The 26,715-nt window shown below is 38.9% G+C and overlaps 1 protein-coding gene across 1 annotated transcript in view; it reads left to right on the forward strand.

Annotated features, from left to right (window-relative positions):
• Positions 1 to 5,135: 5,135 nt before the first annotated feature.
• The window catches only part of LOC124777236 (SET and MYND domain-containing protein 4-like), a 31,696-nt gene continuing 10,116 nt past the window's right edge, over positions 5,136 to 26,715 (forward strand). Inside the window, exons 1-2 of the mRNA XM_047252563.1 lie at positions 5,136 to 5,831; positions 5,911 to 6,172. Of these exons, the coding sequence (XP_047108519.1) occupies positions 5,313 to 5,831; positions 5,911 to 6,172 (781 nt within the window). The 5' untranslated portion in view covers positions 5,136 to 5,312. The remainder of the gene's footprint in view (positions 5,832 to 5,910; positions 6,173 to 26,715) is intronic.

Below are 26,715 nucleotides of genomic sequence, written 5' to 3' on the forward strand. Positions count from 1 at the left end.
TCAATCCCAACACGCTGAAAAGACGTTTCGGCTGGTGGAATTGGTATGAGTCGGCCAGGTGGTTTCTGAGGAACTGCCTTTCTCCTCTGGCACTCTCGACAGTGCGACACACATTGACGGACGCTCCTAAATAAACCTGTCCAGAAAAATCTCTTGCAGATCCTATCACATGTCTTAATAAATCCTAAATGTCCGTCCTCAGGTGCGTCATGGATTTTCTGTAGAACATCTAAGTGCATGTGTTTAGGAATCACTGGAGCCACCTCTTTCCAAATGGATCAAAGTTTTTCTTGCAAAGTAATCCATTAACTAAATTGTCCTTTCACATCCTGTGACCGATTTAAGGCAAGCATAATTTGAGATATCTTGGCGTCCTTCTTCTGCTCAGCAGAAAGATTCAGAAGAGTTGCGAGACAGTCACTATCTTCAAAAGTCTTCATGGTCTTGCACAGGGTTTCTTGAAAGACAGTCGGCATCTTGGTGTTTTCGCCCACCTGGCGAGTCGTCGGGTTGGATCCTTAAGACCTGTCAACCAACAAAGTGAATGGTGGTCTGTAACAACTGTGAATGGCCTTCCATAGAGATATTGTCGAAATTTGCACATGGCCCAGATCACAGCAAGGCATTCTCTTTCTGTAGTTGAGGAGTTTCTCTCGGCATTTGTAGGTGTCCGAGAAGCATAGGCTATAACTTCCTCTTTTCCATCGAAAATCTGCACCAGAACAGCACCGATCCCATACCCACTGGCATCTGTATGTAGCTCTGTAGGTGCTCTTTCATCATACAGACCAAGTACAGGGTCAGTCTTCAGAGCTTTTCGCAGCACATCGAAAGAATCTTGTTGAGCACCACCCCAGATAAATTTAGAATCGGCTTTTAACAACTATTGGAGTGGCCTGGCTTTGATACAAACGTCTTTGATAAAACGACAGTAATAAGAACACAATCCAAAGAAGCTTCTCACATCTCTAATGCTTTTAAGACTAGGAAACTCCGTTATAGCTCTCATCTTTTCTGGGTCTGGCCGCACACCTTCGTTTGACACAAGGTGTTCAAGTATTTTGATTTCTTTTACTCCAAAGAGACACTTTCTTGGATTAAGTTTCAGTCTGGTTTGTTGGAGACACTTAAGAATGGCCCTCAGCCTTTTTATGTATTCATCAAATGTCTCTGAGAACACTATAATGTCATCTAAATAACAAAGACACATCGTCCACTACAGGTGCCTTAGAAGATTATCCATCATTCGTTCAAAAGTTGCTGGTGTATTACACAAACCAAACGACATTACCTTAAACTCATACAGGTCCTCAGGGGTGATGAATGCAGTTTTCTCACGATCAGCCTCATCTACTTCGATTTGCCGGTATCCCTAGTACATGTCCATGGTTGAGAGAAACTTAGCCCCCTTCTGACAATCTAGTGTATCGTCAACTCGTGGAAGAGGGTAAACGTCGTTTTTAGTTATCTTATTAAGCTTCCTGTAATCAACACAAAAACTGCAATCCTTCTTCGTGACGAGAGCCACTGGTGACGACCATGGGCTCTGCGAAGGCTGAATAATGTTATTCTTCATCATTTTTTCTACCTCGTCGCGAATTATTCGATGTTCCGTTGCTGACGCATGGTATGTTCTCTGCTAATTCAGTGCTTCACCGCTGATTTGTCTAATTTTCTCTTCACCTTTTCAGAGAACACTTGAAGAATGGCAAGTAGCTTCTTCTGTTGTTCCTTAGTGAGATCTGGTGATAGTCGAGCTAGAAGACCTTGTCTCCTAGTGGTAGCGCTAATTTCGCCCACAGACTCAGCATGGGAGGTTTCTATGATCTATTAACGGCTCAGTGTTTGCTATGCACATGCGTCTTGGAAGGTCTGCGGTTCTCGGTGACAGTTAACTATTCACAATTCACCGAATCCTTCTTGAACGAGACGACAGAGGCTGGTATGACCATGTTATTCTTCAGTGGTATACTTCTATTACATTCCACTACAAGATTCATGGGTTGATGCATGGCATGACACATGACAGCTACCTTCCTAGAGCTGGCTGCAGGAATGATCACTTCATCTAGCACGCGTAGTCTCCACACAATCAGATGCGCATCTTCCTATCCACAGTATCTCATCTCGTCTAGCATAATCTTCGAGCGACCACAATCTACAATTGCTTGAGACGCTTTCAAAAAGTCCCATCCGAGAATAACATCATGGCTACATTCTTGTAAGATGATGAATTCTAAAGGCTGTGTATGGCCACTTGTACCCACACAAATGACACACCTTCCTGTAGGTTTTGCATACTTCCCATTAGCCACCTTCAGCAGAGCTGTTTTGCTGTCGACAAATATGGTTTTCTGCAACTGGCAACGATACTTCTCCTAAATGACTGAATATGATGCTCCAGAGTCCACAAGAGCTGGGACTGGTCGGCCAGCCATGAGGATATCGACGTAGTTTCCTATCATTTTTGTAGTGATCGACGGCGTAGGATTTTTCTCTTCAGCGACCTCACCTCCAAGCAAGCTCGCACCCTATAGTTTCCCAGTTTGCGATGGGTGATCGACTGGAGCTTCTAAACGACGGTGGAGACCTTGATCGGCGTGTTGGAGAGCGTCTTCTCCAGCGGCTAGCTTGCGGCGATGGTGACCTATGCTGTTCTGCAGCCACATCTTCGTGTTCATCTTCGTCGTCCTGGAGTTGGCGTCAGCTAAGATCGATCTGCTGTCTTCTGGCGCGGGTGTCATCAAATATCCGCCGCCTTTCTCGACAATAGCGCACCACATGTCCCGGTCGTGCGTAGTGGAAACGAACTGGTTGGTTATCCTGGGTCCTCCAGATATCAGTCTTCCTTGGTGCCCAAACAGGTTCCTCATGCGGCATTGTAGGAACGTAACTTCTCCTAGTTCTCGACTTTTTTACCGTTTTAAAGGCAAATGAAGGACGAGAGATTGAGTTCAATGACTGTTCCACATCCTCCCTTATGACCTCTTGATGAGTCCGTTTTTTGCTCGCCATGCAGTCCAAGTGCCTTCTAAACTTCCTCTCTCACTACCTGACGAAGAACACTTGTGAAATCAGTTTCTTCCTCCATCGCAGACATCGATACGAAGTTTGGAAGCCGTTCAAACTTCATGCGTGTAATTCTTTTTTGATGCATTGTCTCGATATACTGGCACCATTTTATGAAGTCGTCTGCTGTCGAAAACTCCTTCAGGAGTAGGGCTTGATACATATCCTCAGCAACACCCTTCATGAGATGTGCAACCTTATCTTCCTCCTTCATTCTAGGATCCACTATTTTACACAGCTCCAAGACCTCTTGAATGTAGGCTGCTGTCTTTTCTCTTGGACGCTGTGCCCTGCACTTTAATTTACCTTCAGCCTTGTACTTCTGTTGTTGTGTGTCGCTGAAATACTTGCGCAGTTCCGCCTGGAATATTTCCCAGCTTGTGAACTTCTCCTCGTTGTTCTCATACAATTGCTTGGCAGTGCCCTCCAAGTAGAAAAATACGTTAGCCAAACACTCGGTATCATCCCATTTGTTAAATTTGGCTGTACGCTCATATACCTTCAGCCACTTCTTTGGATATTGGCCATTGTCACCAGAGGACCCAGAAGGATGTCTCATGTGGTGGCACACAGTTGCTGTCATTGTGACGTCCTCTTCTTCTTCTGTCTCCGATGGATTTCAATCTGTTGAATACGGCTCGAACTCGGGTTTCTCGCCACGTAAACGGCAGCTCTGTCGTGGCCTGATGGGAGCCACTGTGTCGTCGATAATGTGCGGTGTCACAAGTTCCAATACCAAGCTTCTCCATCAGAATAATGTCGCGTAGAGGAAAGTGTAAGCAGATGAATGACGGACACTAACTTCACTTAACAAAGGTTTATTCAGCACTTGCACATACAAGAGCGCGGAGCGAACTGCCTCCGGCCAGAACACATACTGTATATATACAGTTACAGAACATTCCAGTACAACGGATCTTGCCATTTTTGGATACTTCTAGAATGTACTCATCTGAAGATAGAAATTAAAATGTTTCAGTTCAAGTGATTTTTGAACTTATGACCCTCCATGCAACAATCTAGCATCATAACCACTACACTACTTTTTTTTTTTAATCTCATTTTGTTCGCTTTTGTTCGTTGCATCTGCTCGGGGCAGACGTCGTAAGACATCCATTTATGTTCGTTGTTGATCGATTGACTCAGCGTGTTTTTTTTTTTTTTTTGTTTTTTTTTTTCTTTTTTCGCAGAGGGCACGTAACCCTCTGACCCAACACGCTGAGCTACCGTGCCGGCTGCACTACGGCACCTGCGCTGCTCGGCTTCCTCTGCGACATTATGAATGTTATTTAAGCCATCCTCTCAGGTTCCTGCCTAACCACATACTCGAAAATCGCTGCTCGTTTCAGTCGCAGCAATTAAAGTTGTACTCTTACGTTCACGCCTAATGTACCCTTAGGCTTCTGCCCACTGTACTCTGTACTCTTAGGTTCGTGTTCGTTTCACTCGCAGCAATTCAAACTGTCTACTTAGATTGGTGCACGCTCTAGAAAGGCGGCACGTATTCGGAAATAAAATAACTAAATATTTGTGAGAACGAAGAATATGAATTTTATTGTTGCTCGTTTCAGTCGCACCAATTCAAGCTGTCCTCTTAGGTTCCTGCGTAACCATTCACTCGGAAATCGGTTGTGTATTTATTTATTGCCTATTAAACATTCCGTCATGGAGAAACATACTTCTACCATAGATCGCAACAAATGTTCACGTTAACTACAATGACGATTCTTCTGATAAACATCGCCAACACAAATTCACACACACGAAAATAAAATGCCAGTAGACAAAGTTCTCGCATTCTGTAACTGATTTCTCGCAATCTCTCGTTTAACACTTGCATGTGTAGATATCATTGTATGCGACGAAAATATGGCGTCCAATTGTTCTATGAAATCCTGATCAAAATGAGCAATTTGCCCACAAGGAGGCTGTGGGTTACCGATTACCGCGGAGGCACAATGAAGGGAGCTATCGATAGGTCGATTATCAAGCAACTGCAAGTGGCGTTGAGTGTGTCCCCCCACCACCCTTCCAATGTTTATTTTCATCTGGTTTAAGTGTAGGTCACATGGCTTTAGCTAGATGTGTGTTGGAATTTGGGCCCTGAAGTTTGGTTTGTGTTTTGTGTGGTTTCATGTATACGCTTCATTGAGGAGGTGAAGGTTTCTTGCAACATTTAAGAGTCGACTCATGGATACGACTTACTCCTCGCATCAGTAATCTGCCTAACGGAAGGGAAAAGAATGATGGAACCAATCGATGCATTTTACCGTCTTTGTGAATGTTTAAAAACTGATAATAAAGTGGAAGAAGTGTCGAAGATGTTTTCATCTTTCGAAAGAGATAGTAACCGTGTGTCATTCGCAATGGAATTGCTGAGACAGTACAATATTCTGACTTTACCGTTGTGCCTTAATGACAAAAAGTCTGATACCATAGCAGCAGAATATAGGATGCAAGGCAATCGCGCTTATCAACAGAAGGACGATCGTAAAGCACTCAGTTTGTATAACAGAGGCATAGCTTTTTCTCCAGTTGTTCAGTTAGCAGACACTGACGGAGACAGTAACGAGCTATCGTTAGGGTTTGCCAACAGATCAGCTGTTGCATTTTCGTTAGGCGACAGTGCTTCATGTCTTAAGGACATTGATCTAGCATTTAAGTATAGATACCCTGCTAATTTACATTACAAACTACTAGAAAGGAAGGGTAAATGCTTTCTGAGAATGAACAGATTTGAAGACGCATTCGAAACTTTTACGGTAATTACAGATTGTATTGCCTTTATAACAAAGTGTCCCAAACTTTGGAATAAATAAACTTTCTCTGAAATATTTGTAGGGTGCATTAAAAGCTCTGGAACTAGCGTCATTGCCTGCAGAGAAATGCCAGTCTGTAAAGAAACAGATAATTGAGTTGCAAGGAAAAACAGAGTCTAGAAATGCAGCAACTGAGAAGCCCTACCTGTTTAGTCTCCAACAAAAGTTACCAAGGAAAACATACCAAGAAAGTAATGAAATTGTTTGTGCTTGTGATGCAGTTGAAATAAAATACAGCCAAGACATGGGGAGGTACATCCAAGCATCAACAAATTTAAATCCTGGTACAGTTGCAAGTAAAATTTCTTTTATTGCCAAATTTTGTCTCTAATAGTCCCATAACTGCTGCTCACCGTGCTGCATCCATATAATTTTACTTACCACTTCTCTTTATGTTCAGTCTCCCTAGTTCACTTTTTTGTTTTTAAACTCCTTTATTGAACGTACATTCCATGTGGCTGTGTTTTTAACAATGCTGGATTGTAAAACTGATTCTTTGTGCATAATGCATAACATAATGTATAAATATAACAAACACATGTAGGTAACAGTCAAGAGTAAATGGGGAAGAAATGTGAACAAAATTACTGGAGAGGTAGGAGAAATGAAAGTAATCTTTTGGGAAAAAAAAGAAGATTGTACTCATAAATGCATTTTACAGGTTCAGTATTTGAATTTTTACATTGTGGAGAATATGACAAACAGGAAAATTATTAATTATGATTCCTGTATTGGAAAGAAAATGAAAATTTCATTACTGGACTCTTTTAATGTACTGTTTGATTGTATTTGTTGCTTTTGCTTGACATTTAGGTTTTTGAAATATCAAAACTGTTCACTTGTCCACCAAGTTTCTCAGAACAGCATTCTGTACTTTCTATTTTCTAAATTGAAGTATTTTTGGCTCACACATTGCTGTTGTGATCACTGAGTGGCAAATCAAATAATTTTAAGTTCATTCTGGTATATTCCGCTGTGTTGTGTTAACATTTCTGATAAAATGTGGTGTTCAGTATCACCTATTAGCACTGATCTGCTACATCGTACCAAGCCCTAAGATGCAACACAAACTTTATTTCAAGATGGTGACCAATAGCCTTAAATGTATCCATGGCACAAAAATATAAACAAGTACAGCATCATACTAATTCTTAATAATTAATTGTAAAGCTATTAGGACTACTGTGGGAAAGTGGGAATTTTGTGCAGGAAAACAACTAAAATCTAACATAGGCCTAATCCCAAAATCACATTGACAATAAAACAAAAACAAAATGCAACAGTGCTATAAGCAACGAAGCAATAGTTTTAGAAAACAAAAAAAACAGAAACAGACAGTAAAAGCAAATAAACTGTAACTGGTATCAAAAACATCAGTTAAGCTACACAGCTCAATTTAAGAGACTGATACTACAAGGGTAATCCCAAAAGTAAGGTCTCCTCTTTTTTTTTTTTTTTTTTTTTTTTTTTTTAGAATTACATAAACCTGTTTATTTCTACAATGGTTTACATCAGTTTACAGTTTGAACATTTAGCTGTTTTTCAACATAATCACCATTTCTGTTGATGCATTTTGGTAGATGCTGTGACAGTTTTTGTATGCCCATGTCATACCAGCTCGCTGCCATGCTCTTCGGAAAGTTGTGAACCTCTTCTTTCACCTCGTTGTCAGAGCTGAATCGCTTGGACCACAGTTAATGCTGACAGGTACTGTGAGACTGAAAAAACTCAAACGGACAATTCAGAACCAGAGAAGAGGAATGTTGAACAAGGGCGTACACATTCTCCATGACAAAGCTTGCCCACACATCGCTCGGCAAACCGTTACTCTCCTGCAACAATTTCAATGGAACGTAATCACCCACCCACCCTATAGTCCTGACTTGGTGCCCAGTGGCTATCACCTCTTCCCTAGGATAAAAGAACATTTGGCCGGAAAGCAATTCAGCTGTGCTGACGAGGTGAAATAAGAGGTTCATAACTTTCTGAACAGCATGGCGGCGAGCTGGTATGACATGGGCATACAAAAACTGCCACAGCGTGTACAAAAATGAATTGACATAAGTGGTGATTATGTCGAAAAATAGCTAAATGTTCTAGCTGTAAACTGATGTAAACCATTCTAGAATTAAATAAGACTATGTACTTATAAAAAAATGGGAGACCTTACTTTTGGAATTACCCTCGTACTATAAAAAGGGATCAATGACCTCAGCAGTTTGGTCCCGTAAAACCTTACCACAAATTTCCACTACTGTAAAAATACTAAAACAGATCATACTATGCATAGCCAAAGAGGAAGACCAATACATGTACTGAGAAATGGTGAAAACTAACAAATGGCAGTATTGACTACATCAGTTGACCCATATAGCTCACCTCATAAGACTGATACAGTTCAAAAATTATAAATCAAGTCACTTGATATTTTCAAGGTAATTATCAACACACAATGACATAATCAAGAAATTGCAGTAACACAAATTCTGATGTACAAGAAACACACAATTATGTACATAAACAGATATACTATACATTCTACAATAAAAAAATTAAACTATAAAAGTGTACTTACCACTAAAGTAATTTGACACACATACCTAGTGATAGCAAGAACAGTACGTCATCAACACAATCTCTCAAACCAGGCACCCCATTGGACAGATTGCCATACGTTGCCCCGTAGACAACACCACACAAACTGGTGCCTGAGCTGAGACACAGCAACATTAGCCAGTGTCAAACCTTCTTTACAAACACAACACTTCACATACTCAACAAATAACTGTAGGAATTTAATCATGCTCCTTTCATCCCCCACTGCGGCTTGCCGGGACCTGACTTGTGACTTTGTGCCACATCCACAACCACCAATACATAAAATAAAATCTTAAATCGTATACAATACACCACACTAATTACTACAAATCTGAAGATGACTCTATCACCAGTAACTGCCAACATCAGAATAACTCACTAAGAAACTGCTACAAACTATCCATTATTATCATAATTGTAATCACAGACAGTACTTGAGTTAAATACCACTAACAATACTTGCGAGCAGTTTAGAAACATAAACTTCGACACTAGAGCATGCCACCACATAGTCTAACATGCTTTGTGCATACATGATACATGTCTCATATGCTGCACTATAACGACACCAGACAACACAGATACATCACAGGTCAAAGCAGACAAAAAGTATTGAATGCTCAAGTTGAGCCAGCATTTCCTTATGCTCATTTTCTTTGCCTTCATATTTATCAGTATGGAACAGTGTCATTTTCGTTATACACATTATGTTTTGATGGTGAATTTTGTTCACAACTTTTGTACAGATTTAGGTAAGAGTTACATAGTGTGTTCCTCCATCTTCACTCTTTGCATTTTTCATAGTTGATGCATGATCTGTGCTTATTATGCACGCTAACATTCACATTGGAGATTTGTCTTTTGTACACTAGAGCTCATCAGAGATTGGTCAATTGTATGCTACAGTATTTCTGAATTTACCTTTCAGCTTTTGTTATTCAAAATGAAAAGTGCATTAGATATTGAGTAGACTGATAGGAAAAGACATGAGAATGTTCTCTGCAGAAAAGAAAGGAAAATATGGAATACAGTGACTAGGATAAGGGACAGGATGATTCCACTTGGGTTAAAACGTCGTGGAAGTCCATGATATTTAGAGGATGCTGTAAAGTGCAAGTATGTTCAATAAATAATTGAGGGCATTAGGTGTAAGTGTTGTTCTGGAATGAAAAGATTTTCTGTGCTAGTTATGGCTGCTCCAGTTGAGGTATCACCAAATTTTGTGATTGCATAAAAGGCAATTCTTATTTATTGAATAATTTAGAGAATGTCACATTGGAAGCAGTATACTACAGGTGCAATACAAAAGGTGCACATACTACAAATTCTGGTCATCTCTACAGGTTGTTGACTGCACCATAATTAGTCTCCAAGCTCTTATAGACGTAACAGGACTGATATCAGTGGTAGCAAAACAAAAGGAGAAGTGTTGAACTGTGTTTTCAAATGCTGCTTTAGATAAGATTATCCTGGTGCACTGAATGTTCAAGACAAAAGGGAAGTTTTTTTGTACAGGCAGTGAAAGATTGTGTCCATCAATCAGAAGGAACTTTTTTATGTTGTCATATTTAAGTCAATTTATCCAATGTGTTTTTTATTTGCTTTAATTTTTTTTTAATTTTTGCATAGGCTGCATCACTGGTGTGTCATTCTGGAAGGTTTACAAAATAGCCACCTACAACTGCCATAACCTCTTCATTTTCCTCACAATTTTTAAGTCACAATTTTTCTTAGAAGATAAAATGTGTGGAAATCATAGGATGACAGATACGGGGAAAATGCCAATATTCCAGTAACTTCTGATTTAAATCCCAGTTTTCTTATTGCTAAAGCAGTTTTTTTTTTTTTTTTTTTTTTTTTTGGGGGGGGGGGGGTGCATTTACCTGTCTAAATGCGATCTTTCTCATTTGCAGTAATGTCTCTTTGTGCCTGTTTTTTATGCAGTTTGCTCAGAAGGCATGTTTAGTATTCACTAATTATTATTTTCTCCTTTTCTGTGTAATCAGCAATATGCGCTTCCAGTAAACACTGACTATAGCCTTCGTAGGAAGTAAAATTGACATTTCCAGTTTCCACTCATTACTTGACTTGCTGTTACATTTTTAGTGTGAAGCTGTGTACTTAAAGCTTGTTTACAGTGGAAAAAGTTCGCTTCTTTTTAAAATTAAATGATTCAAAATGAAAAAGTGTGCAAATTACTAAAGATTCCCCAGACAGACCAGCCATACTGATGCCCTGCACTATGTTCTTCAGAAGGCTTCACACAGTCATTCATCCTGCCCAAAGTTTTCTTCCATTGGTCCATATAATCATTTTCTGGTGCTTGTGTGAGCTCTTTAGTCTTCTTCAGGTAGCTTCTCCTTCGCCAAAGTTGGGACATGCAGTAAGTGTATCCATTGGGGAACCTTACTGCCTTTCACGCAGTTTGTAAATTCAACATATGTGCAGTGTAAGAATATTATTAAAGGGAAAGTTGCTGCACACCATATAGTGGAGATGCTGAGTCACAGATAGGCACAACAAAAAGACTTTCAGAAAGTGAGCTTTCGGGCAGCAAGGCCTTTGTCGTAGATAGACAACATGCATACACGTGACTGCCATCTCTGGCTGCTGTGGCCTCAACAGCCATAGATTGTGGTCATATATGTGTGAGTTACATTTGTATGGGTATATGTGTGTACATTACCTATCTCCGACAAAGGCCATACTTTCTGACAGTATTTTTCTTGTGCCTATCTGCGACTCAGCATCTTCACTGTATGGTAAGTAGCAACTATCCTTTTCATAGCACTGTTACATTCTGTCCTGGATTTTCCATTATTCAGCATCTGTGCAGGATTTTCTCCTGACATTTGATAGAGCAATTTATGTCATGAGCTTTACAAGTGAAGTGAGTTTGACTCATTCAATAATAATTATTTATGTGTTATTCAGTGCAAGCATATACAATTGCAGACTAGCACAGTGCAGAAGCTGAAGTATGCAAATAGAAGTGCTTGCTGCCTATGTGGTATGCCTATGTTTGCGAAGTAAGTTGTTTATCCTCTGGACCTGCTGCTTAAGCATCTCACCGTGATTTATTAAAGTGAATGATTGGTTAATTGATGGCGTTACTTAACTAGGTTAGTGAGTCTGTGTTAGCATGCATCCACTTCAGTTGAGTCTGCCAGGATCCTTTATTTTGCAGATGGAATGGTGCACTTGCTTCTTTTTCCTGTCACATAGTAAGAATGATATTATTTTGGTGAGACTAGTGTTCTCTGCTACTCTGGAAAGTTTTTCAGCTAGGCTATTATGTCAATGAGTACCGCACCTGTTACTTTCCTCAGTTCTCTATAGATTGGATAAGGTGAAGTATTTGTGCTGTACATGATTTATCTCCCATGAAATCAATTCGGCTACTGGTTTGATCTGTCAATTTATACATTCAGAGGTTTTGTATGCTAGAAGTGATATTAGTCAATAGCTCTTAGGATTTGCTGAGTCTTTTGTCAGTTTTAATAGTGTGTATACTTCAGCCTTGAGCCATGGAAATGTTTTCTCTGTCCATTTAATATCTCATCTTTTCCAGTAGCTTTACCACATCTAGATTTGATCACTGCTGCCTCCAGTTAATATCTTGTTCTTTTAGTGTGATACATGTTTTTCTTCCTTAAATTACCACCTTTAATTTTTTTCCCATGAGAAGCAAGAAGTTGCAGAGCCATTTTATCTGCAGTGACATTGAGCTATTCCTAGATTTTGTTGGGTCTCTGTTTTGATTCTTAATCAACCTCTAATTCTCACAACTTCTTAATTTGTACTTTCAACAGTTGTCATACACTTTCCTTGTTTACTGTTTTTACTACTTCAGTTATGACTTTTCCTAGTTTGACAGTATTTCATTGAAAGGATCCCGTACATATAATGAGACACATTGTTGTAACAGTTTGCTGGTTCATAGTTCATGGCAAGTAGGCATGTAGTTCTACAGTCCTTTGGGATTTTTTTCCTATTTTTTGTGATGATTATTGAACATCTCTCATAAAAGTCTATAACTGTATGGCAGTGATTTGATGTTTGTTACAGCTGTGCCAATATCTGTTCAGAAAATTCAACCCAATTTGCTGTCTCAAAATGTAATCTTATTTTAAACAGGACAATTGAAAGTCTTACTGAGGCAACAGTTTGGCAGACTAGCAGCCCATGTTGTATGTTGGCACTTATTTTCAGAGACAGAAATTAAGTTTGAGTAGTAGCCACGTATCTGTGAAATTAGGAAAAACTTTAGTTTTCATTTAGTTATTTTTATTTTTTATTTATTTTGTGTTCTGCAGATCCAGGTAGCAAGTAAGTTGCAGGGATATGTAACATGGCAAATTGTACAGAGTTCAAGTATAACTTACATGACAATAACAATATAATGTAAGTAAAATCTCGAATGGAAGGATACCTGAATACAAAAACCAATTACTCACTTGTCTATGGTAGTGCCCAAAATAATATGAGAGTAGTAGAAATTAAATATGGGTCTTTAAATATGTCTGCTTGTGTCTGTATGTGTGGATGGATATGTGCGTGTGTGCGAGTGTATACCTGTCCTTTTTTCCCCCTAAGGTAAGTCTTTCCGCTCCCGGGATTGGAATGACTCCTTACCCTCTCCCTTAAAACCCACTTCCTTTCGTCTTCCCCTCTCCTTCCCTCTTTCCTGATGAGGCAACAGTTTGTTGCGAAAGCTTGAATTTTGTGTGTATGTTTGTGTTTGTTTGTGTGTCTATCGACCTGCCAGCGCTTTTGTTCGGTAAGTCACCTCATCTTTTTTTATATATCATCTTTTTTTTATATATAATTTTTCCCACGTGGAATGTTTCCTTCCATTATATTGATAAATTAAAACTTAACATATACGTGAGGAGACAATGAAGATGAAAAATGTGACACAGACATTACAGGTTACATTGTTCTTGAGTGGAAGAACACAACCATGTTTAAAATAGAACTTCTGACATAAAATTGATCAGAACTAGTTCCAAAACAATTGTAAAGTTACCAATGGCAAAAAAGATGCAGACATTATACACATTGTTAAGTTGTGCATCACAACTGTGTTTAAATTAAATATTCTGGCATAAAATTCATCAAATCTTGTTCTAAAATAATTGTAAGTTTAGCATTATGCTCATTGTGTCTCAGAAATTCATCAACCATATAAAAAGATTTCTCTATTACCTACTCTTTGAGGATTTCTTTGAATTTTGGCAGTTGTTCATGAAGACATCTAATATGTGATAGGAGTGCATTAAGAGTTTATGTTCCTGTACTCAGTTTTCAATATTTTCACCATTCTTATCAATGTCAGCCCATGCCTTATTGTAATGCTAAAATGCCGCTATCACAATGTTGATATCTGATAGCTTAAAAGATGTGAGACTAGTAAACTGGAATGGGATTTTAGTTGGTTTTGTGTACAAAGATGACTCTACAATTTTTTATCACTGTTGGAATGATCATCTATGTTGGTACTACCAGCTCGCACAACTTCAGTCTATGGTATGATGGCACTTCCAATTCTTCAACAAAGAGATTCTTCAGTGTGGTTCATATGTCAGAGAGATTTGTTTGCACCTCTTGTTCACATAGAATATCACATGTTTCAGTAATCCTGTTTTGGGATTGTGTGTAATCTTTGGATGAAGATGATTCCCGAGTGTTAATTGACATCATTGTCACAGATGGTCTACAGAAGAATTGTCCTGGCACCTGATGATGCATTGCTCATGTGGTAGAGAATTTAGCCAGTGAAACACTCAGTGCCAGGGGCACCACATGGAGGTTTCCTCTATGCTCCAGTTGATTATACATTGACCACCACCTCTTGCTGAAAATGTACCAGCAAGATTACACGAATCATTAGCTGTTTCTTCCAGATTGGTTCAGACACTTAGTCAGAACAGTATTGCGCTTCCATTCTTCTTCATTACTGTAATGGATGTGAAAGTAGGAATGTAAGGACAATTTGTACTTCATTTATTGACCACTGACTCCGTACATCAGTATAGTGGTTGTTGTCATGATGGAGCCAGCAATCCACAGGCAATGTGTGACATTCATATGGCTGAATGCTAAAGCAGCTCAACAGCAGCTGGTGACAACAGTGCCATTGCTGATCCAGTAGTATGTCAGCTACACAGCACAGCACAGTAAACAAGCATTTGGTGTACACTGCCTGTGGCCTGTGGCAGCTGGTGGAAACATGCAGCTGTCCTGGATTGAACTCGGTATCCTCGGAGAGTGGCTGACATGTCACGTGATAGTGGCCACCATGCTGGAGGACCACGTTCAAAATCAACAGACTGGCTTGCAGCTTGTAGACACCTCTGCTCAGAGAGGGCCAATGTGGACTAGACAGTACGGCTGACCAATGACTGATCAGGAGAGAGTGCCAGTAAAAGCATACTTGTGATGTCAGTGTATTTTCTCTTGTGTGCTGGATTTGTTAACTGTTTACAGGATGAATGATGGAAAGTGAACACAACAGATTACACAATATGGCAGAATCACTGAGAAAATAGTTTTTATAAGTGCTGTCATGATGTGAACTGTATGAAATTATGTGGTGGTATAATGGAATATATAGTGCAGAATCCTGATATGTAAAACAGAATATTATGTAAAATTTGAACTGTACTGCTGGGTTCCTGCTTAACCAACATCAAAGATATCAGGACATTCTGAAAATACGACGCAAGTTTTATGCTACAATTCAGTGCATCAGTCAACCACTTTTCGTCCAGTCACATTCGTTGGCTTTGCCAACTCACAACCAAGCTAACATTTCAACCTAAATTAGACCGTAGGCTATGCTACAGATCAACCCATCATCACAGCCACTTTTCCTTGGCTTCACCATCTCTCAAACTGTAAACAATTTCGCAGTAAATCCTGTCATATCCTGAGAAACAAACCAGACAAGAAAACCAAATTTCAAGAACAATAACCAACCTTGTTAACCATAATAGCCGAATCAGTAATTGTCAATGTCATGCTCTCTATGTTTGTGTCTTCTACCAAAACAGGTTGTTAGATTCAGAGATTTTCATTGGCTACTGCATACTATTGCCTGATTAGCTTCAACCAACAGCAATGGCAGCACACAGCAGAACAATCACTGGCACCATAAGTGCAGTTTAGCCAACTGTGATTGTAGCCTGCATGATACCAAATAATTTTGCCAACTGGGCCAAGAATATTTATACTACACAGTGGAGTTTATTGTTACAGTAGGCAGGCTCCAGTCACATACTTGACTGTGGAATGACACACTATGCTACATTGTATACCGGTATGGTAACTGAATACAGTATTGTTGGTTTTCTAGTGGCCTGACAACAGTTTGCAGCAGCATTATTATGACATCCAGCTTTAGAATTGCAACTGCAGTTGACCTGCATACAACATGGCTGGTTGTTAAGGCTGTGTTGCAGCTTGACCCACAACATTCCTTAGGGATATGACTGCTTCATGTAACATGCGCGCTAAAAGAGGTAAATGTTCACCTATGAGACCGCAGCACATCAGTATCTATAAGCAGTGTGTGTACTGCAAGGAAATGTACTGGTTAAATATGTCTCACTTTCATCTTGAGGTACACTGCAGAAGAGTGCGTCATCCGGGAAACAACCTGGAGCAAACTGTTAAATCTAATGAGTTAAAAAAGAAAAGAAAATTAATAAATAATCAAAAATTTATGGGAAAGTTACAATGTGTTGTACAGATTAGTCTACGCCAAATTGATTTTGAGATTTACTGGAGGCCATTGCGAGGTAAGCATTACAGTGAAGAAATAGGGGTAGAGGATATTTCGTTCACACATAGTTCACTTCAGTGTTAGATATAACTGGTACACTATGCAGAACTTTACGGCAGTTTAAACTATTGCCTCTTACAGAGTATTCACAACCAGTGTCAAACATCTTGTCTGTTAACTTTGGGATTTGTGGCAGGTGACACAGTGGACTTCCGCTGGGTATACTTCAGTGTAAGACCCAATTCCTCACACTCCCTGCCCTGTTCCTCGTTTGTGGGTGGCATTTTTCAGGAGTGGTAAATATCCAGTTGCATTAATACAAAGTTATAGGGTTTCCAGGTGAGTCACTTTGTGTAAATGACACTACATTTTAATGAGTCTTTCTCCTATCATCATTTAATCTACTGGTAAAGTGTTGAAATGTGCTTGGGCAGTCTTTATGTAGGGGTAGCCGAGGTGGGGAGTGGTCGGGCCCTCCTAGTGTCATAGGGCAGGCGGCAGGATCTGAGCAAAGGATTTGTCAATTCAGTGATGGTCTTGGCTGCAGATTTCTAGTCCTGCATTATCATTTGGGGATTTGTAGGACCCCCCTTGGATAGGTCAGGATTGCACTACACAAAGGAAGCACTTCTCGAGTTGTGGAATACTTGGGTAGTGCACATGAGGGTTTTTTAGGCTAGGGAGTAGTTTGATGTACTCTGATGAACACTTGCTAGTTGATACGCAGCAAGGGAAGTCTGACAGCATTCTTAATAAAGACACTTTGACTGCCAAAATTTTATCAGTAAATTGTCAAAGTATTCATAACAGAGTTCCTAAATTTACTGCCCTCCAGGAAAGTTCTTACACTCAAATCATTCTCAGGGCCGAGAGCTGGCTGAAACCTAAATTGGAAAGCTCTGAGACATTTAGCGAGTCATGGAAAGTATATCAGAAAGACAGATTAGAGGCCATAGGAGAGGGAGTGTTCATTGCAGTTTACAAAAATATTGTCTCTATTGAGATCGAAATTGAATGACACTGAAGTTTTTTGCTCGCACGTAAGAGGTCTGGGTGAAAACAAGTTAACTGTTGGATGTTTTTACTGGTCGCCTGATTCTGCTGTGACAGTTCTAGAGTTATGTAAAGAAAGTCTACAGTCATTAGCATGCAAATACCCAGATTATGGAATACTAGTTGAAGATGACTTTAACCTCTGGAGTACAGACTGGGATGTCTATGGGTTCATTGTGGGGGTCACAAACAGTCATATGAAGTACTTTTGAACATGCTTTCTGAAAACTGTCTGGAGCAGCTAGTTCAGCAGCCCAAACATAATTCAAATAGCTACAAATAGGCCGGACCTTATTGACAATGTCGGTATAGAAATGGGGATAGCGATCATGATGTCATTATAGCAGATGTGGTTATGAAAGTTAATAAATCAGTTAAGAAGGCTGGAAGAGTGTTTCTGGTAGAAATGGCAGAAAAGCAGTTATTAGCGTCTCACTTAGTGAATTGACATCACTTAGTTCCATTAAGATGGATGTAGAGGAATTATTGGCAAAGATTAAGCATATTGTAAATCATGGTCTAGAAAATTATGTGCTTAATAAATGGATTAAGGACAGAAAAAAACCCACCATGGTTTAATAACGAGATTCAAAAATGCTGAGGAAGCAGAGGCTGTTGCCCTCTCAGTTCAAAAGAGAAAGTGTAAATGATGACAAGTAAAAGTTAATTTGTGCATCTGTGAAAAGATCTATGCATGAAGAATACAACTGCTACTACCATCATACATTAGCAAAATATTTGGAAGAGAACCTGAGAAAATTCTGGTTCTATATGAAATCACTAAGTGTGTCTAAGGCTTCCATGAAGTCTCATGTTGACACGTCTGGTGTGACAGTTGAAGATAACAAAACAAATGCCAAATCTTTAAATTACATGCTCAAGAAATCATACAAGTGGGAGATGTAGTGACGTAACAAGACTGTTACGCCACACGGTAGTAGCCAAAAGAAAGGCACGCTAGACTAATGCTGTAGCCGATAGTGCACGCACGGCAATAAGCATACGGGCGTGAAGTCTGGAACATAAAAACTTATGAATGAATAAGAAGAAAAGTATGTAGATGCTTTTTACTTAACTTTTATTGGTTCCTTGGAATACATCTCTCTTGAATACTCGTACGCTATAGGCACTGATACAAATGGCTCCTTGCTAGTTCGTAGCCAGTACTTAGCTGATGGCTATTCTGTCTCTCGGCTAATGAGAGAGAAAGGCTTCGTACAACTGGGCGATAGCTAGGTTCGCGTACAACTGGTCGGTAGCTTGGTTCTCGTACAACTGGGGTCGAGTCCACTCTCGTATCACGAGACCTGCCTTGGTGGTGGCGCTAGGTCTGCGATCACAGTGGCGACACGCGGGTCCGACATGTACTACATGGACCGCGGCCGATTTAAACTACCACCTAGCAAGTGTGGTGTCTGGCGGTGACACCACAGGAGAATTGTATAAATGTACTGTTGTTTGACCATCGAACAGACTTCCGTATGGATGACAGTAATAAGCATCCATGGCATAGAGAAACAACTGAAATAGTTGAACACAAATCAGTCACCAGATCTGAATGGAATCCCAGTTCAATTATTCAAAGAGTAGTCTATGGCCTTAGCACTTTGCATTTGTTGTGAATCTCTCACCCAGTGCAATGTCCCAAGTGAATGGAAAAAGTGCAGGTGACTCCTGTATATAAAAAAGGCAAAAGAACAGAAATGCAGAATTACTGACCAATACCCCTGCATCAGGTTGCTGCAGAATCCTTGAACATGCTCTCAGTTTGAATATTATATATTTTTGTGAGACAGAGAAGCTTATGTTCATGAATCAGTATGGTTTTAGAAAGCATCTCTCATGCGAAACTCAGCTTCCCCTTTTCTCACATGATGTACTGTGAATTATGGATGAAGGGCAACATGCAGATTCCATATTTCTAGACTTCCAGAAAGCAATTGACACAGTGTCCTGTTGCAGGCTGTTAAGGAAGGTATGAGCATATGGAATAGGTTCACAGTTGTGTGAGTGGTTTGAAGACATTTTATTTTATTTATTAATTCGTCCATAAACAAATTTCTTTGTATGGATGTCATCATTATACATACATATGTACATTATGTTGTCACATAAGATAATGAAATACAAGCTATATATAATAAATTCATAATATATATGTGTATTATATTACACATATAATTCATCATTGAATTACATAATGCAGAAGAACCTGCTTCAATCAAAAGAAATAGATCACAAGACTTATATAATACTTGTATCGGTAAATTACAATCTAGAATGTCCACTTTATAATTGATTAACCTGATTATAATAGAGGGAAACATTCCACGTGGGAAAAATATATCTAAAAACAAAGATGATGTGACTTACTGAACGAAAGTGCTGGCAGGTCAACAGACACACAAACACAAACATACACACGAAATTCAAGCTTTCGCAACAAACTGTTGCTTCATTGGGAAAGAGGAAAGGTGAGGGAAAGATGAAAGGATGTGGGTTTTCAGGGAGAGGTTAAGGACCCATTTCAATCCCGGGAGCGGAAAGACCTACCTTTTTCCCCCAAGGTAGGTCTTTCCGCTCCCGGGATTGGAATGGCTCCTTACCCTCTCCCTTAAAACCCACATCCTTTCATCTTTCCCTCTCCTTTCCTCTTTCCCGATGAAGCAACAGTTTGTTGCGAAAGCTTGAATTTCGTGTGTATGTTTGTGTTTCTTTGTATGTCTGTCGACCTGCCAGCACTTTAGTTCGGTAAGTCACATCATCTTTGTTTTTAGATATATGATTAACCTGATTATTTATTTATGCCAATTTTATGCTACATGAATTCTCTAATCGAGGAAAAACTATTTTTTAATAAATATTCTTTAAGGAATGCTTTAAATTTACAGAGTTCCTTTATGTTTTTTATTTCTTTTGGCAATTTATTGTATATCTTGACACTTTGGTAAAACATAGTGGTTTGGGTTTTAGTTTTATTCATTCTGTCTAGGTACAAGCGATTACTGTTTCTGGTTTGGTGATCATGTATGCAACTGTTTGCTAAATATTGCTCAATATTTTTGTGAATAAAAACTGTAGTTTGCAAGATATATTCACTTGGGATTGTCAGAATACCCCATTTTTTAAATAGCTCACTGCAGTGTGCTCTTTTGTGACTCTTGCTCATTATTCTGATAGCTCGTTTTTGCAATCTGAACACGTATTTCACATTTTGGGCATTTGCACCCCAGAATGTTATGCTGCAACTTATTATAGAATGTATGTGTGCAAAGTGTGTCATTCTCTGGCATGAACTACTGCACACAGTGACTAATATTCGTAAGGCATAGCATGCTGTGCTAATTTTTTTCCCAAGCATCCTAATATGTTCATCCCATTTTAATTGTTGATCAACGTACATACCCAAAAATGTTGTGCTGGCTACACACTCTATGGTTTCATTTTGAACTTTAAGTTTTGTCATATTCGGTTTTTTTCTTTGCACAGAAGTTTATGTTATTAGTCTTTTTCACTTTAAGAGTTACTTTGTTGTTATATGACCAGTTGTGAACTGCCATAAGTGCCTTTTCAGCTTTTACATTTGACATTTCTGGTGTCCTGTCTGTAATCATTATATTGCTGTCACCAGCAAATAACACTGTTTCACCTTGCATTACCCACTGTGGGAAATCATTAATATAAATAAGAAATAGTACTGGGCCTAGCACACTCCCTTGAGGTACTCCAATGTTCAAGTATTCTTCATCTGAAAGATGTTTCACTAAATAATTTGAGCTACTTGAAATTTGAGGTATCTCCACCCTCTGCACTCTGTCCACAAGGTAAGATCTAAACCATTTATTTACAACCCCCCTGATTCCTAGTGCTTCAAGTTTACCTAGTAGTATTTCATGGTCAACTGTATCAAATGCTTTATTGAGATTTAGGAAAATGCCTGTTACTTGTTCTGCTTTATCTAGGGCTTCTAGAACTACTCTTGTAAATTTTTCTATAGCTGCTTCTGTTCCCTTTCCAGTCCTGAAACCAAACTGTTCTTTGCATAGGAGTTGGTATTTATTTAAGTAGTCCATAAGTCTGTTTTTCATAATAGTTTCTATTATTTTTGAAAAAGAAGGCAGCAATGAAACTGGTCTGTATTTTCTGTATCACCTTTTTTGTGTGTGGGAAGAATTTTTGCGTGCTTTAGATAATTAGGGAAGCAACCTGATGAGAGTGACTCATTTATAATGTCTGCTAAGGGTTCTTTTATGCTGCTAATGCAGTCTTTTAGTGTACACATTGGAACTTCATCTAAACCCGTGGATGATTTACTCTTGAATTTATGTACAATGCTACTGATTTCCTCTCCATTGGCGGGTAGCAGTAGCATTGTGAGAGATACATAGTTCTTTGCCATTGTGTGTTGTGTTTTAGGAAGCTTTTCTTGCAGCTTTGTTGCTATATTACTGAAGTAGTTGCTTATAAAGTTTGCCAGGCCCTTAGGATTATCTATTAAAACTACCTTTATTTCTTATTTTTATGTTCATCTGCTTTGATTTTGAGTTACCAGTTTCTTGTTTTACTCTATTCCAAATGGCTCTGCTTTTATTGTTTGATTTCTGTATGGTCTTTTCATTATGGATTCTCTTTGCTTCCTGCAACAGTTTTCTGTATGTCCTCTTGTACCTGAGAAAAAACTGTAAGAAGCCTGGGTCACTCTTATCATTTTTGATAGATCTCAGATATTTGAGTGTTTCAGATGATTTTTTGATACCTTTTGTTACCCGAGTCTTCCTACTAGATCCCCCAACAGAATGTACTACTTTAGGAAATGTTTCCTCAAATTTTAACTTGAATATATTCATGAATTTGTTGAATTTTTCATTTACATGTGTTCCTGAATATACTTCTGACCATGTCTGGCCAGTCATCTGTGTTGCAAATTTACACCTTTTTGATTTAGAAAAAACCCCTTCTGTAGCTAAGCACTTTTGCTTGTAACTTTGTAGATATTTTAAGTTTTGGACTTTGACGAATGTGGTCTGATATCCCAAGGTTTTTAACAGTTACTTCACAGCATTTGTGGTTAATATGTGTTAGAATATGGTCAATTATTGAAGATGAGTGTTTGGTTACTCTTGTGGCATTTGTTACCCATTGTGAGATACCATAATTGTACAAGATATTCAAGAACCCATTTTCAGCACATTGATATTTAAATCTCTACAAGTAATAATATATCCTTTAGGATTACATATTTTGTCCAACACTTGTATTAATCTAGTGAAAAAGGTTTCAACATCACCATTAGGAGACCTATATAAACACAGTGTATACAATTTTTAAGGGTATTTTGTTCTTTTGACTCTACTACTGAAAGTTCAAAATTTTTTTCTTCACTCAAAGAAATCATATCACTCCTGACTATGAACTGTAGTCCTTTTTTCACATAAATACATGAGCCCCCACTCCTATTTATTGTTCTGCTATAATAAGATGCTATGTATTCAATTTCAGATCCTTTGCACCAGTGTTCAGTAATGCAGACTATCAAGCTATCTATGGCTTCTAGTTCAATTTCTAACTGTTGCACTTTGTTCCTTATTGACTGAACATTCTGGTGTAAATATTGTTAAATAATTATAGTTGCTTATCTGGGGTGCTGCTTCTTCCTTCCTTCCGTTAAAAAATCCTTTAGATGGGAAGGAGGCACAGATCTTCTTTTGTTCACACTGCTTGATGATAGATCTTCTACTGTTGCCGCTGCTGTAGCTGTTGCTTCCTGACTTGTTTCTGGTAATGACACTGCTCCCATCACCACTGTTGTTCTTATGTTCACTTCACTGCATTCTGGATCTTCTGTTACTACTGGTTTTGCATTCCTTGTTGTTACTGCTGTTGTAGCAGTTGTTGATGCTGACACTGATTCCTCTTCTGCCAATGTTATCAAAGCTGCTCCATTTGCAACTGTTTCTTCTGTGGCGTCTACATCCTCAATATCTTCAATGGCCAGTTGCTGTTTGAATGTTTGAGTGGAAAGTCTTCTGTCTGGATGCTCTGTTGCCTCCAGTGGAATTGGGTCATGTATTTCACTGTTTATGGAAATAGTTTTTATTAACTCCCCAAGCTTTTCACATAAATAGGACTTGCCTTTCTTGTTTAAGTGCATTCCATGTTTTGTGAAGCACTGTCTTTCCAAATCAGCTGTATGAAGAAAGAAAACATTGTTCATGGATCTGCAGATTTTTTGGTAGATCCTGTTGGCTTTCTGGATCTCTTTATTTACACAGGACCCTTCTGGTAGATCATGCATGTGCGTTAACCCTATAACATTTTGATTTTTTATTCTGTTTAGGACTGTCTTTAGTGTTCAAGTAGCTTCTCTTAGCTCATTTTTATAGATATCATTTGCACCACTGAATATTACTATGCACTGATTTTGCCATGTGTGGTTGCTATAATTATAGTCTTTTAAAATTTCTTTCATACAGGCACCTGGTTTGATGAAACCTGTAGCTCTGAGTCCATTCTGATATTGTATTTTTTCTGCTAACTCTCTTCCATTACTATCTGAATATAGGATAACATCTCTTGTTTTATTCCCCACAATGTTTTGTGTTAATTGATTTGTATTACCATGTGCTCCCCATCCAAATGGCCATTTGAGATGATTAGTTTCATCGTGAATACACTTCTCATATCGTTTCATCTGCACAAAGTTTTTGTTTACATCTCATCTAGATAGACTTAATCATCCTTTTGCACAATCCTGACGGGGAAAGTCGGGTATTCCATCTTCTTAATTAATAGAACCCAGTATGTTGACCTCGACGGCAAGTGTTTATCAGAGACAAGGGTATTGTCAGGAGTGACCCAGGGAAGTGTGATAGGACACCTATTATCCTCTGTATACATGAATGAATCAGCAGGCAGGGTGGGCAGCAATCTGCAGTTGTTTGTTAATGATGCTGCAGTGTATGGCAATGTGTTAAAGTTGAGTGTCTGTAGTAGGATACGAGGTGACTTGGACAAAATGTTTAGTCATTGTGATGATTGGCAGCTAGCTTTAAATGTAGAACAATGTAAATTAATGCAGATGATTAGGAAAAACAAACCCGTAATGTTCAGATACAGCGTTAGTAGTGTCCTGCTTGGCACACTCACGTTGTTTAAATAACTGGCATAATGTTGCAAAGCAATATAAAATGGAATGAGCTTGTGAGGATTGTGGTAGGGAAGTTGAACATTTGACTTCGGTTTATTGGGAGAATTCTGGGGAAGTGTGGTTCATCTGTAAAGGAGACCACGTATGGGACGCTAGTGCAATATGTTCTTGAGTACTGCTCAAACGTTTGGTATCTGTACCAGGAAGACATCAAAGCAGTTCAGAGGTGGGCTGCTAGATTTGTTACTGGTAGGTTTGAATGACATGCAAGTGTTACAGAGACGCTTTGGGAATTCAAATGGGAATCCCTGGAGGGAAGATGACATTCTTTCTGAGTAACTCCATGACAAAATTTGGAGAACTAGTATTTGAAGCTGGCTGCAGAACAATTCTGCTGCATCCAACAAACATTGCATCTAAGGACCGAGAAGATAAGAGACAAGAAATTAGGGCTCATACAGGGGAATGTAGGCAGCCATTTTCCCCTCGCTCACTTTGTTAGGAAATCCACTACAACGGTTAAAGATCTGGGATGAGGTTCCAGTGCAACACAGTCGAAATCCACCAGGTTTTCAAGAGAGCAAGTACTGACATACATATGTATGTCAGAACAGCAGTCTAAGATAGTCAAGAGTTATGTGCAATTGGGTTCCTTTTTCAGTTATGCTAGGACATAGTCATGCATGGAAAATAAGGTTTCCACCTTAATTGAATTCTCATTTTTCTTTCTTTTCCCACTCCCAGAGAAAGAGAATGGAACAGAGAGAGATCAGGAATGCCTGTAATGAGGTATAATATTTTTTTAAGATGTGATGAACATAAGCTAAGTGCTTGGAGGCCTCTGTTGAAAGAAGGTCTGAATCCAGAAATGACTATTACAATTTAACTTGTCAGTAGGAAGAATCAGGGAGTGTTAGTGTGACAGTTATGTTTACTTTATATCTTCTTAACCACCACTCAGCATTTCATGTTTAAGATAAATGGTAAATGTTGTTCTGTCCTCTCATTCATTGTCTGTTTTCTTTTTTACCTAGAATTAGGGAAGGGTAGAAATCTTGTGGATTACTGTTATTCAGAATTTACTGAATGATTTGATAAAGTGCAGTTAGTAATGACCTGTAAGGTGGACAAGGAAGGTGGGAGCTGCAGAAGTGTAATGAGCTTGTAGCTTCACAGACTTGTTGAGATTAAAGTAACAGAGATTCCAAACCAACGTCCATGAATGTTTGTACAGCCCATTTGAATATTTTCTCTTTGAAACAACAGAAAAAACAGTAGATGCTGGTGTGTTGCGGATATAATGGTGTGCTCTTGCTCAAGGCAGCTTCTTATTCACATCCATCACTGATAAAGCTAATGATACAAACCTTTCTGTCAGTACTGTTCTGTGCGTAGATAATAGTCCTTCATCACCAAGGTTGTTTTTTCATAGTAGAGTGGTTTTGCTCTTCAACGTACAGCTTGCCAGTTTGAATACCAAAGGAGGAAGAAATTTCCTTTCTCCAAGGCAAGTACAATGTAGCATTATTTCACAATATATCCACATCTTGCGAAGAAAAGTTTCCAATTTTTTAAAAAAAAGAAATGTTTTCCATCCAAGTGTCTGAATTAAACTTCAGATTCTGCAACCTGATAACGCCTTATAGTGGCTTATCAACTGGCAGACTCTAAAGTGTTGTTCAGACTCTCCCTCCCTCCCTACCTCCACACACTTTTTATACCACTAACTGAGCACTCCAACACTGTTCCACCTGCAAACAGCACATGGGAAGAATGATTGTCAGTAAACCTCTGTAATGGTTCTAATTTTTCGAATCTTCTCCTCATTGTCATTATGTGAGACGTATATAGGGGGAAATAATATGTTATACACCTCTTCCCGGAAAGTGCTCTCTAGAAATTTCCATAGTAAATCTCTCCATGATGCACAACGCCTCTCTTGTAATGTCTGCCAATGGCATTTGTTGAGCATTTCCATAATGCTGTCGTGCTGACTAAACGATCCCATGATAAGACATGCTGCTCTTCGTTGGATCCTCTCTATCTCTTCTATCTGTCCTATCTGGTAGGGATCCCAGAGAGATGAACAATACACAAGAATAGATAGAAAAAGCATCTTATAAGCCATTTCCTTCATGGATGAGTTACATTTCCATAAGATTCTTCCTGTGACTCTTGAGTCTGGCATCTGCTTTTCCCAGTATTTGTTTTATATGGTTATTCCACTTAAGGTTGCTCTGGAT

Source organism: Schistocerca piceifrons, chromosome 2 (genome assembly GCF_021461385.2).
Source record: "Schistocerca piceifrons isolate TAMUIC-IGC-003096 chromosome 2, iqSchPice1.1, whole genome shotgun sequence".
Lineage (NCBI taxonomy): Eukaryota > Metazoa > Arthropoda > Insecta > Orthoptera > Acrididae > Schistocerca > Schistocerca piceifrons.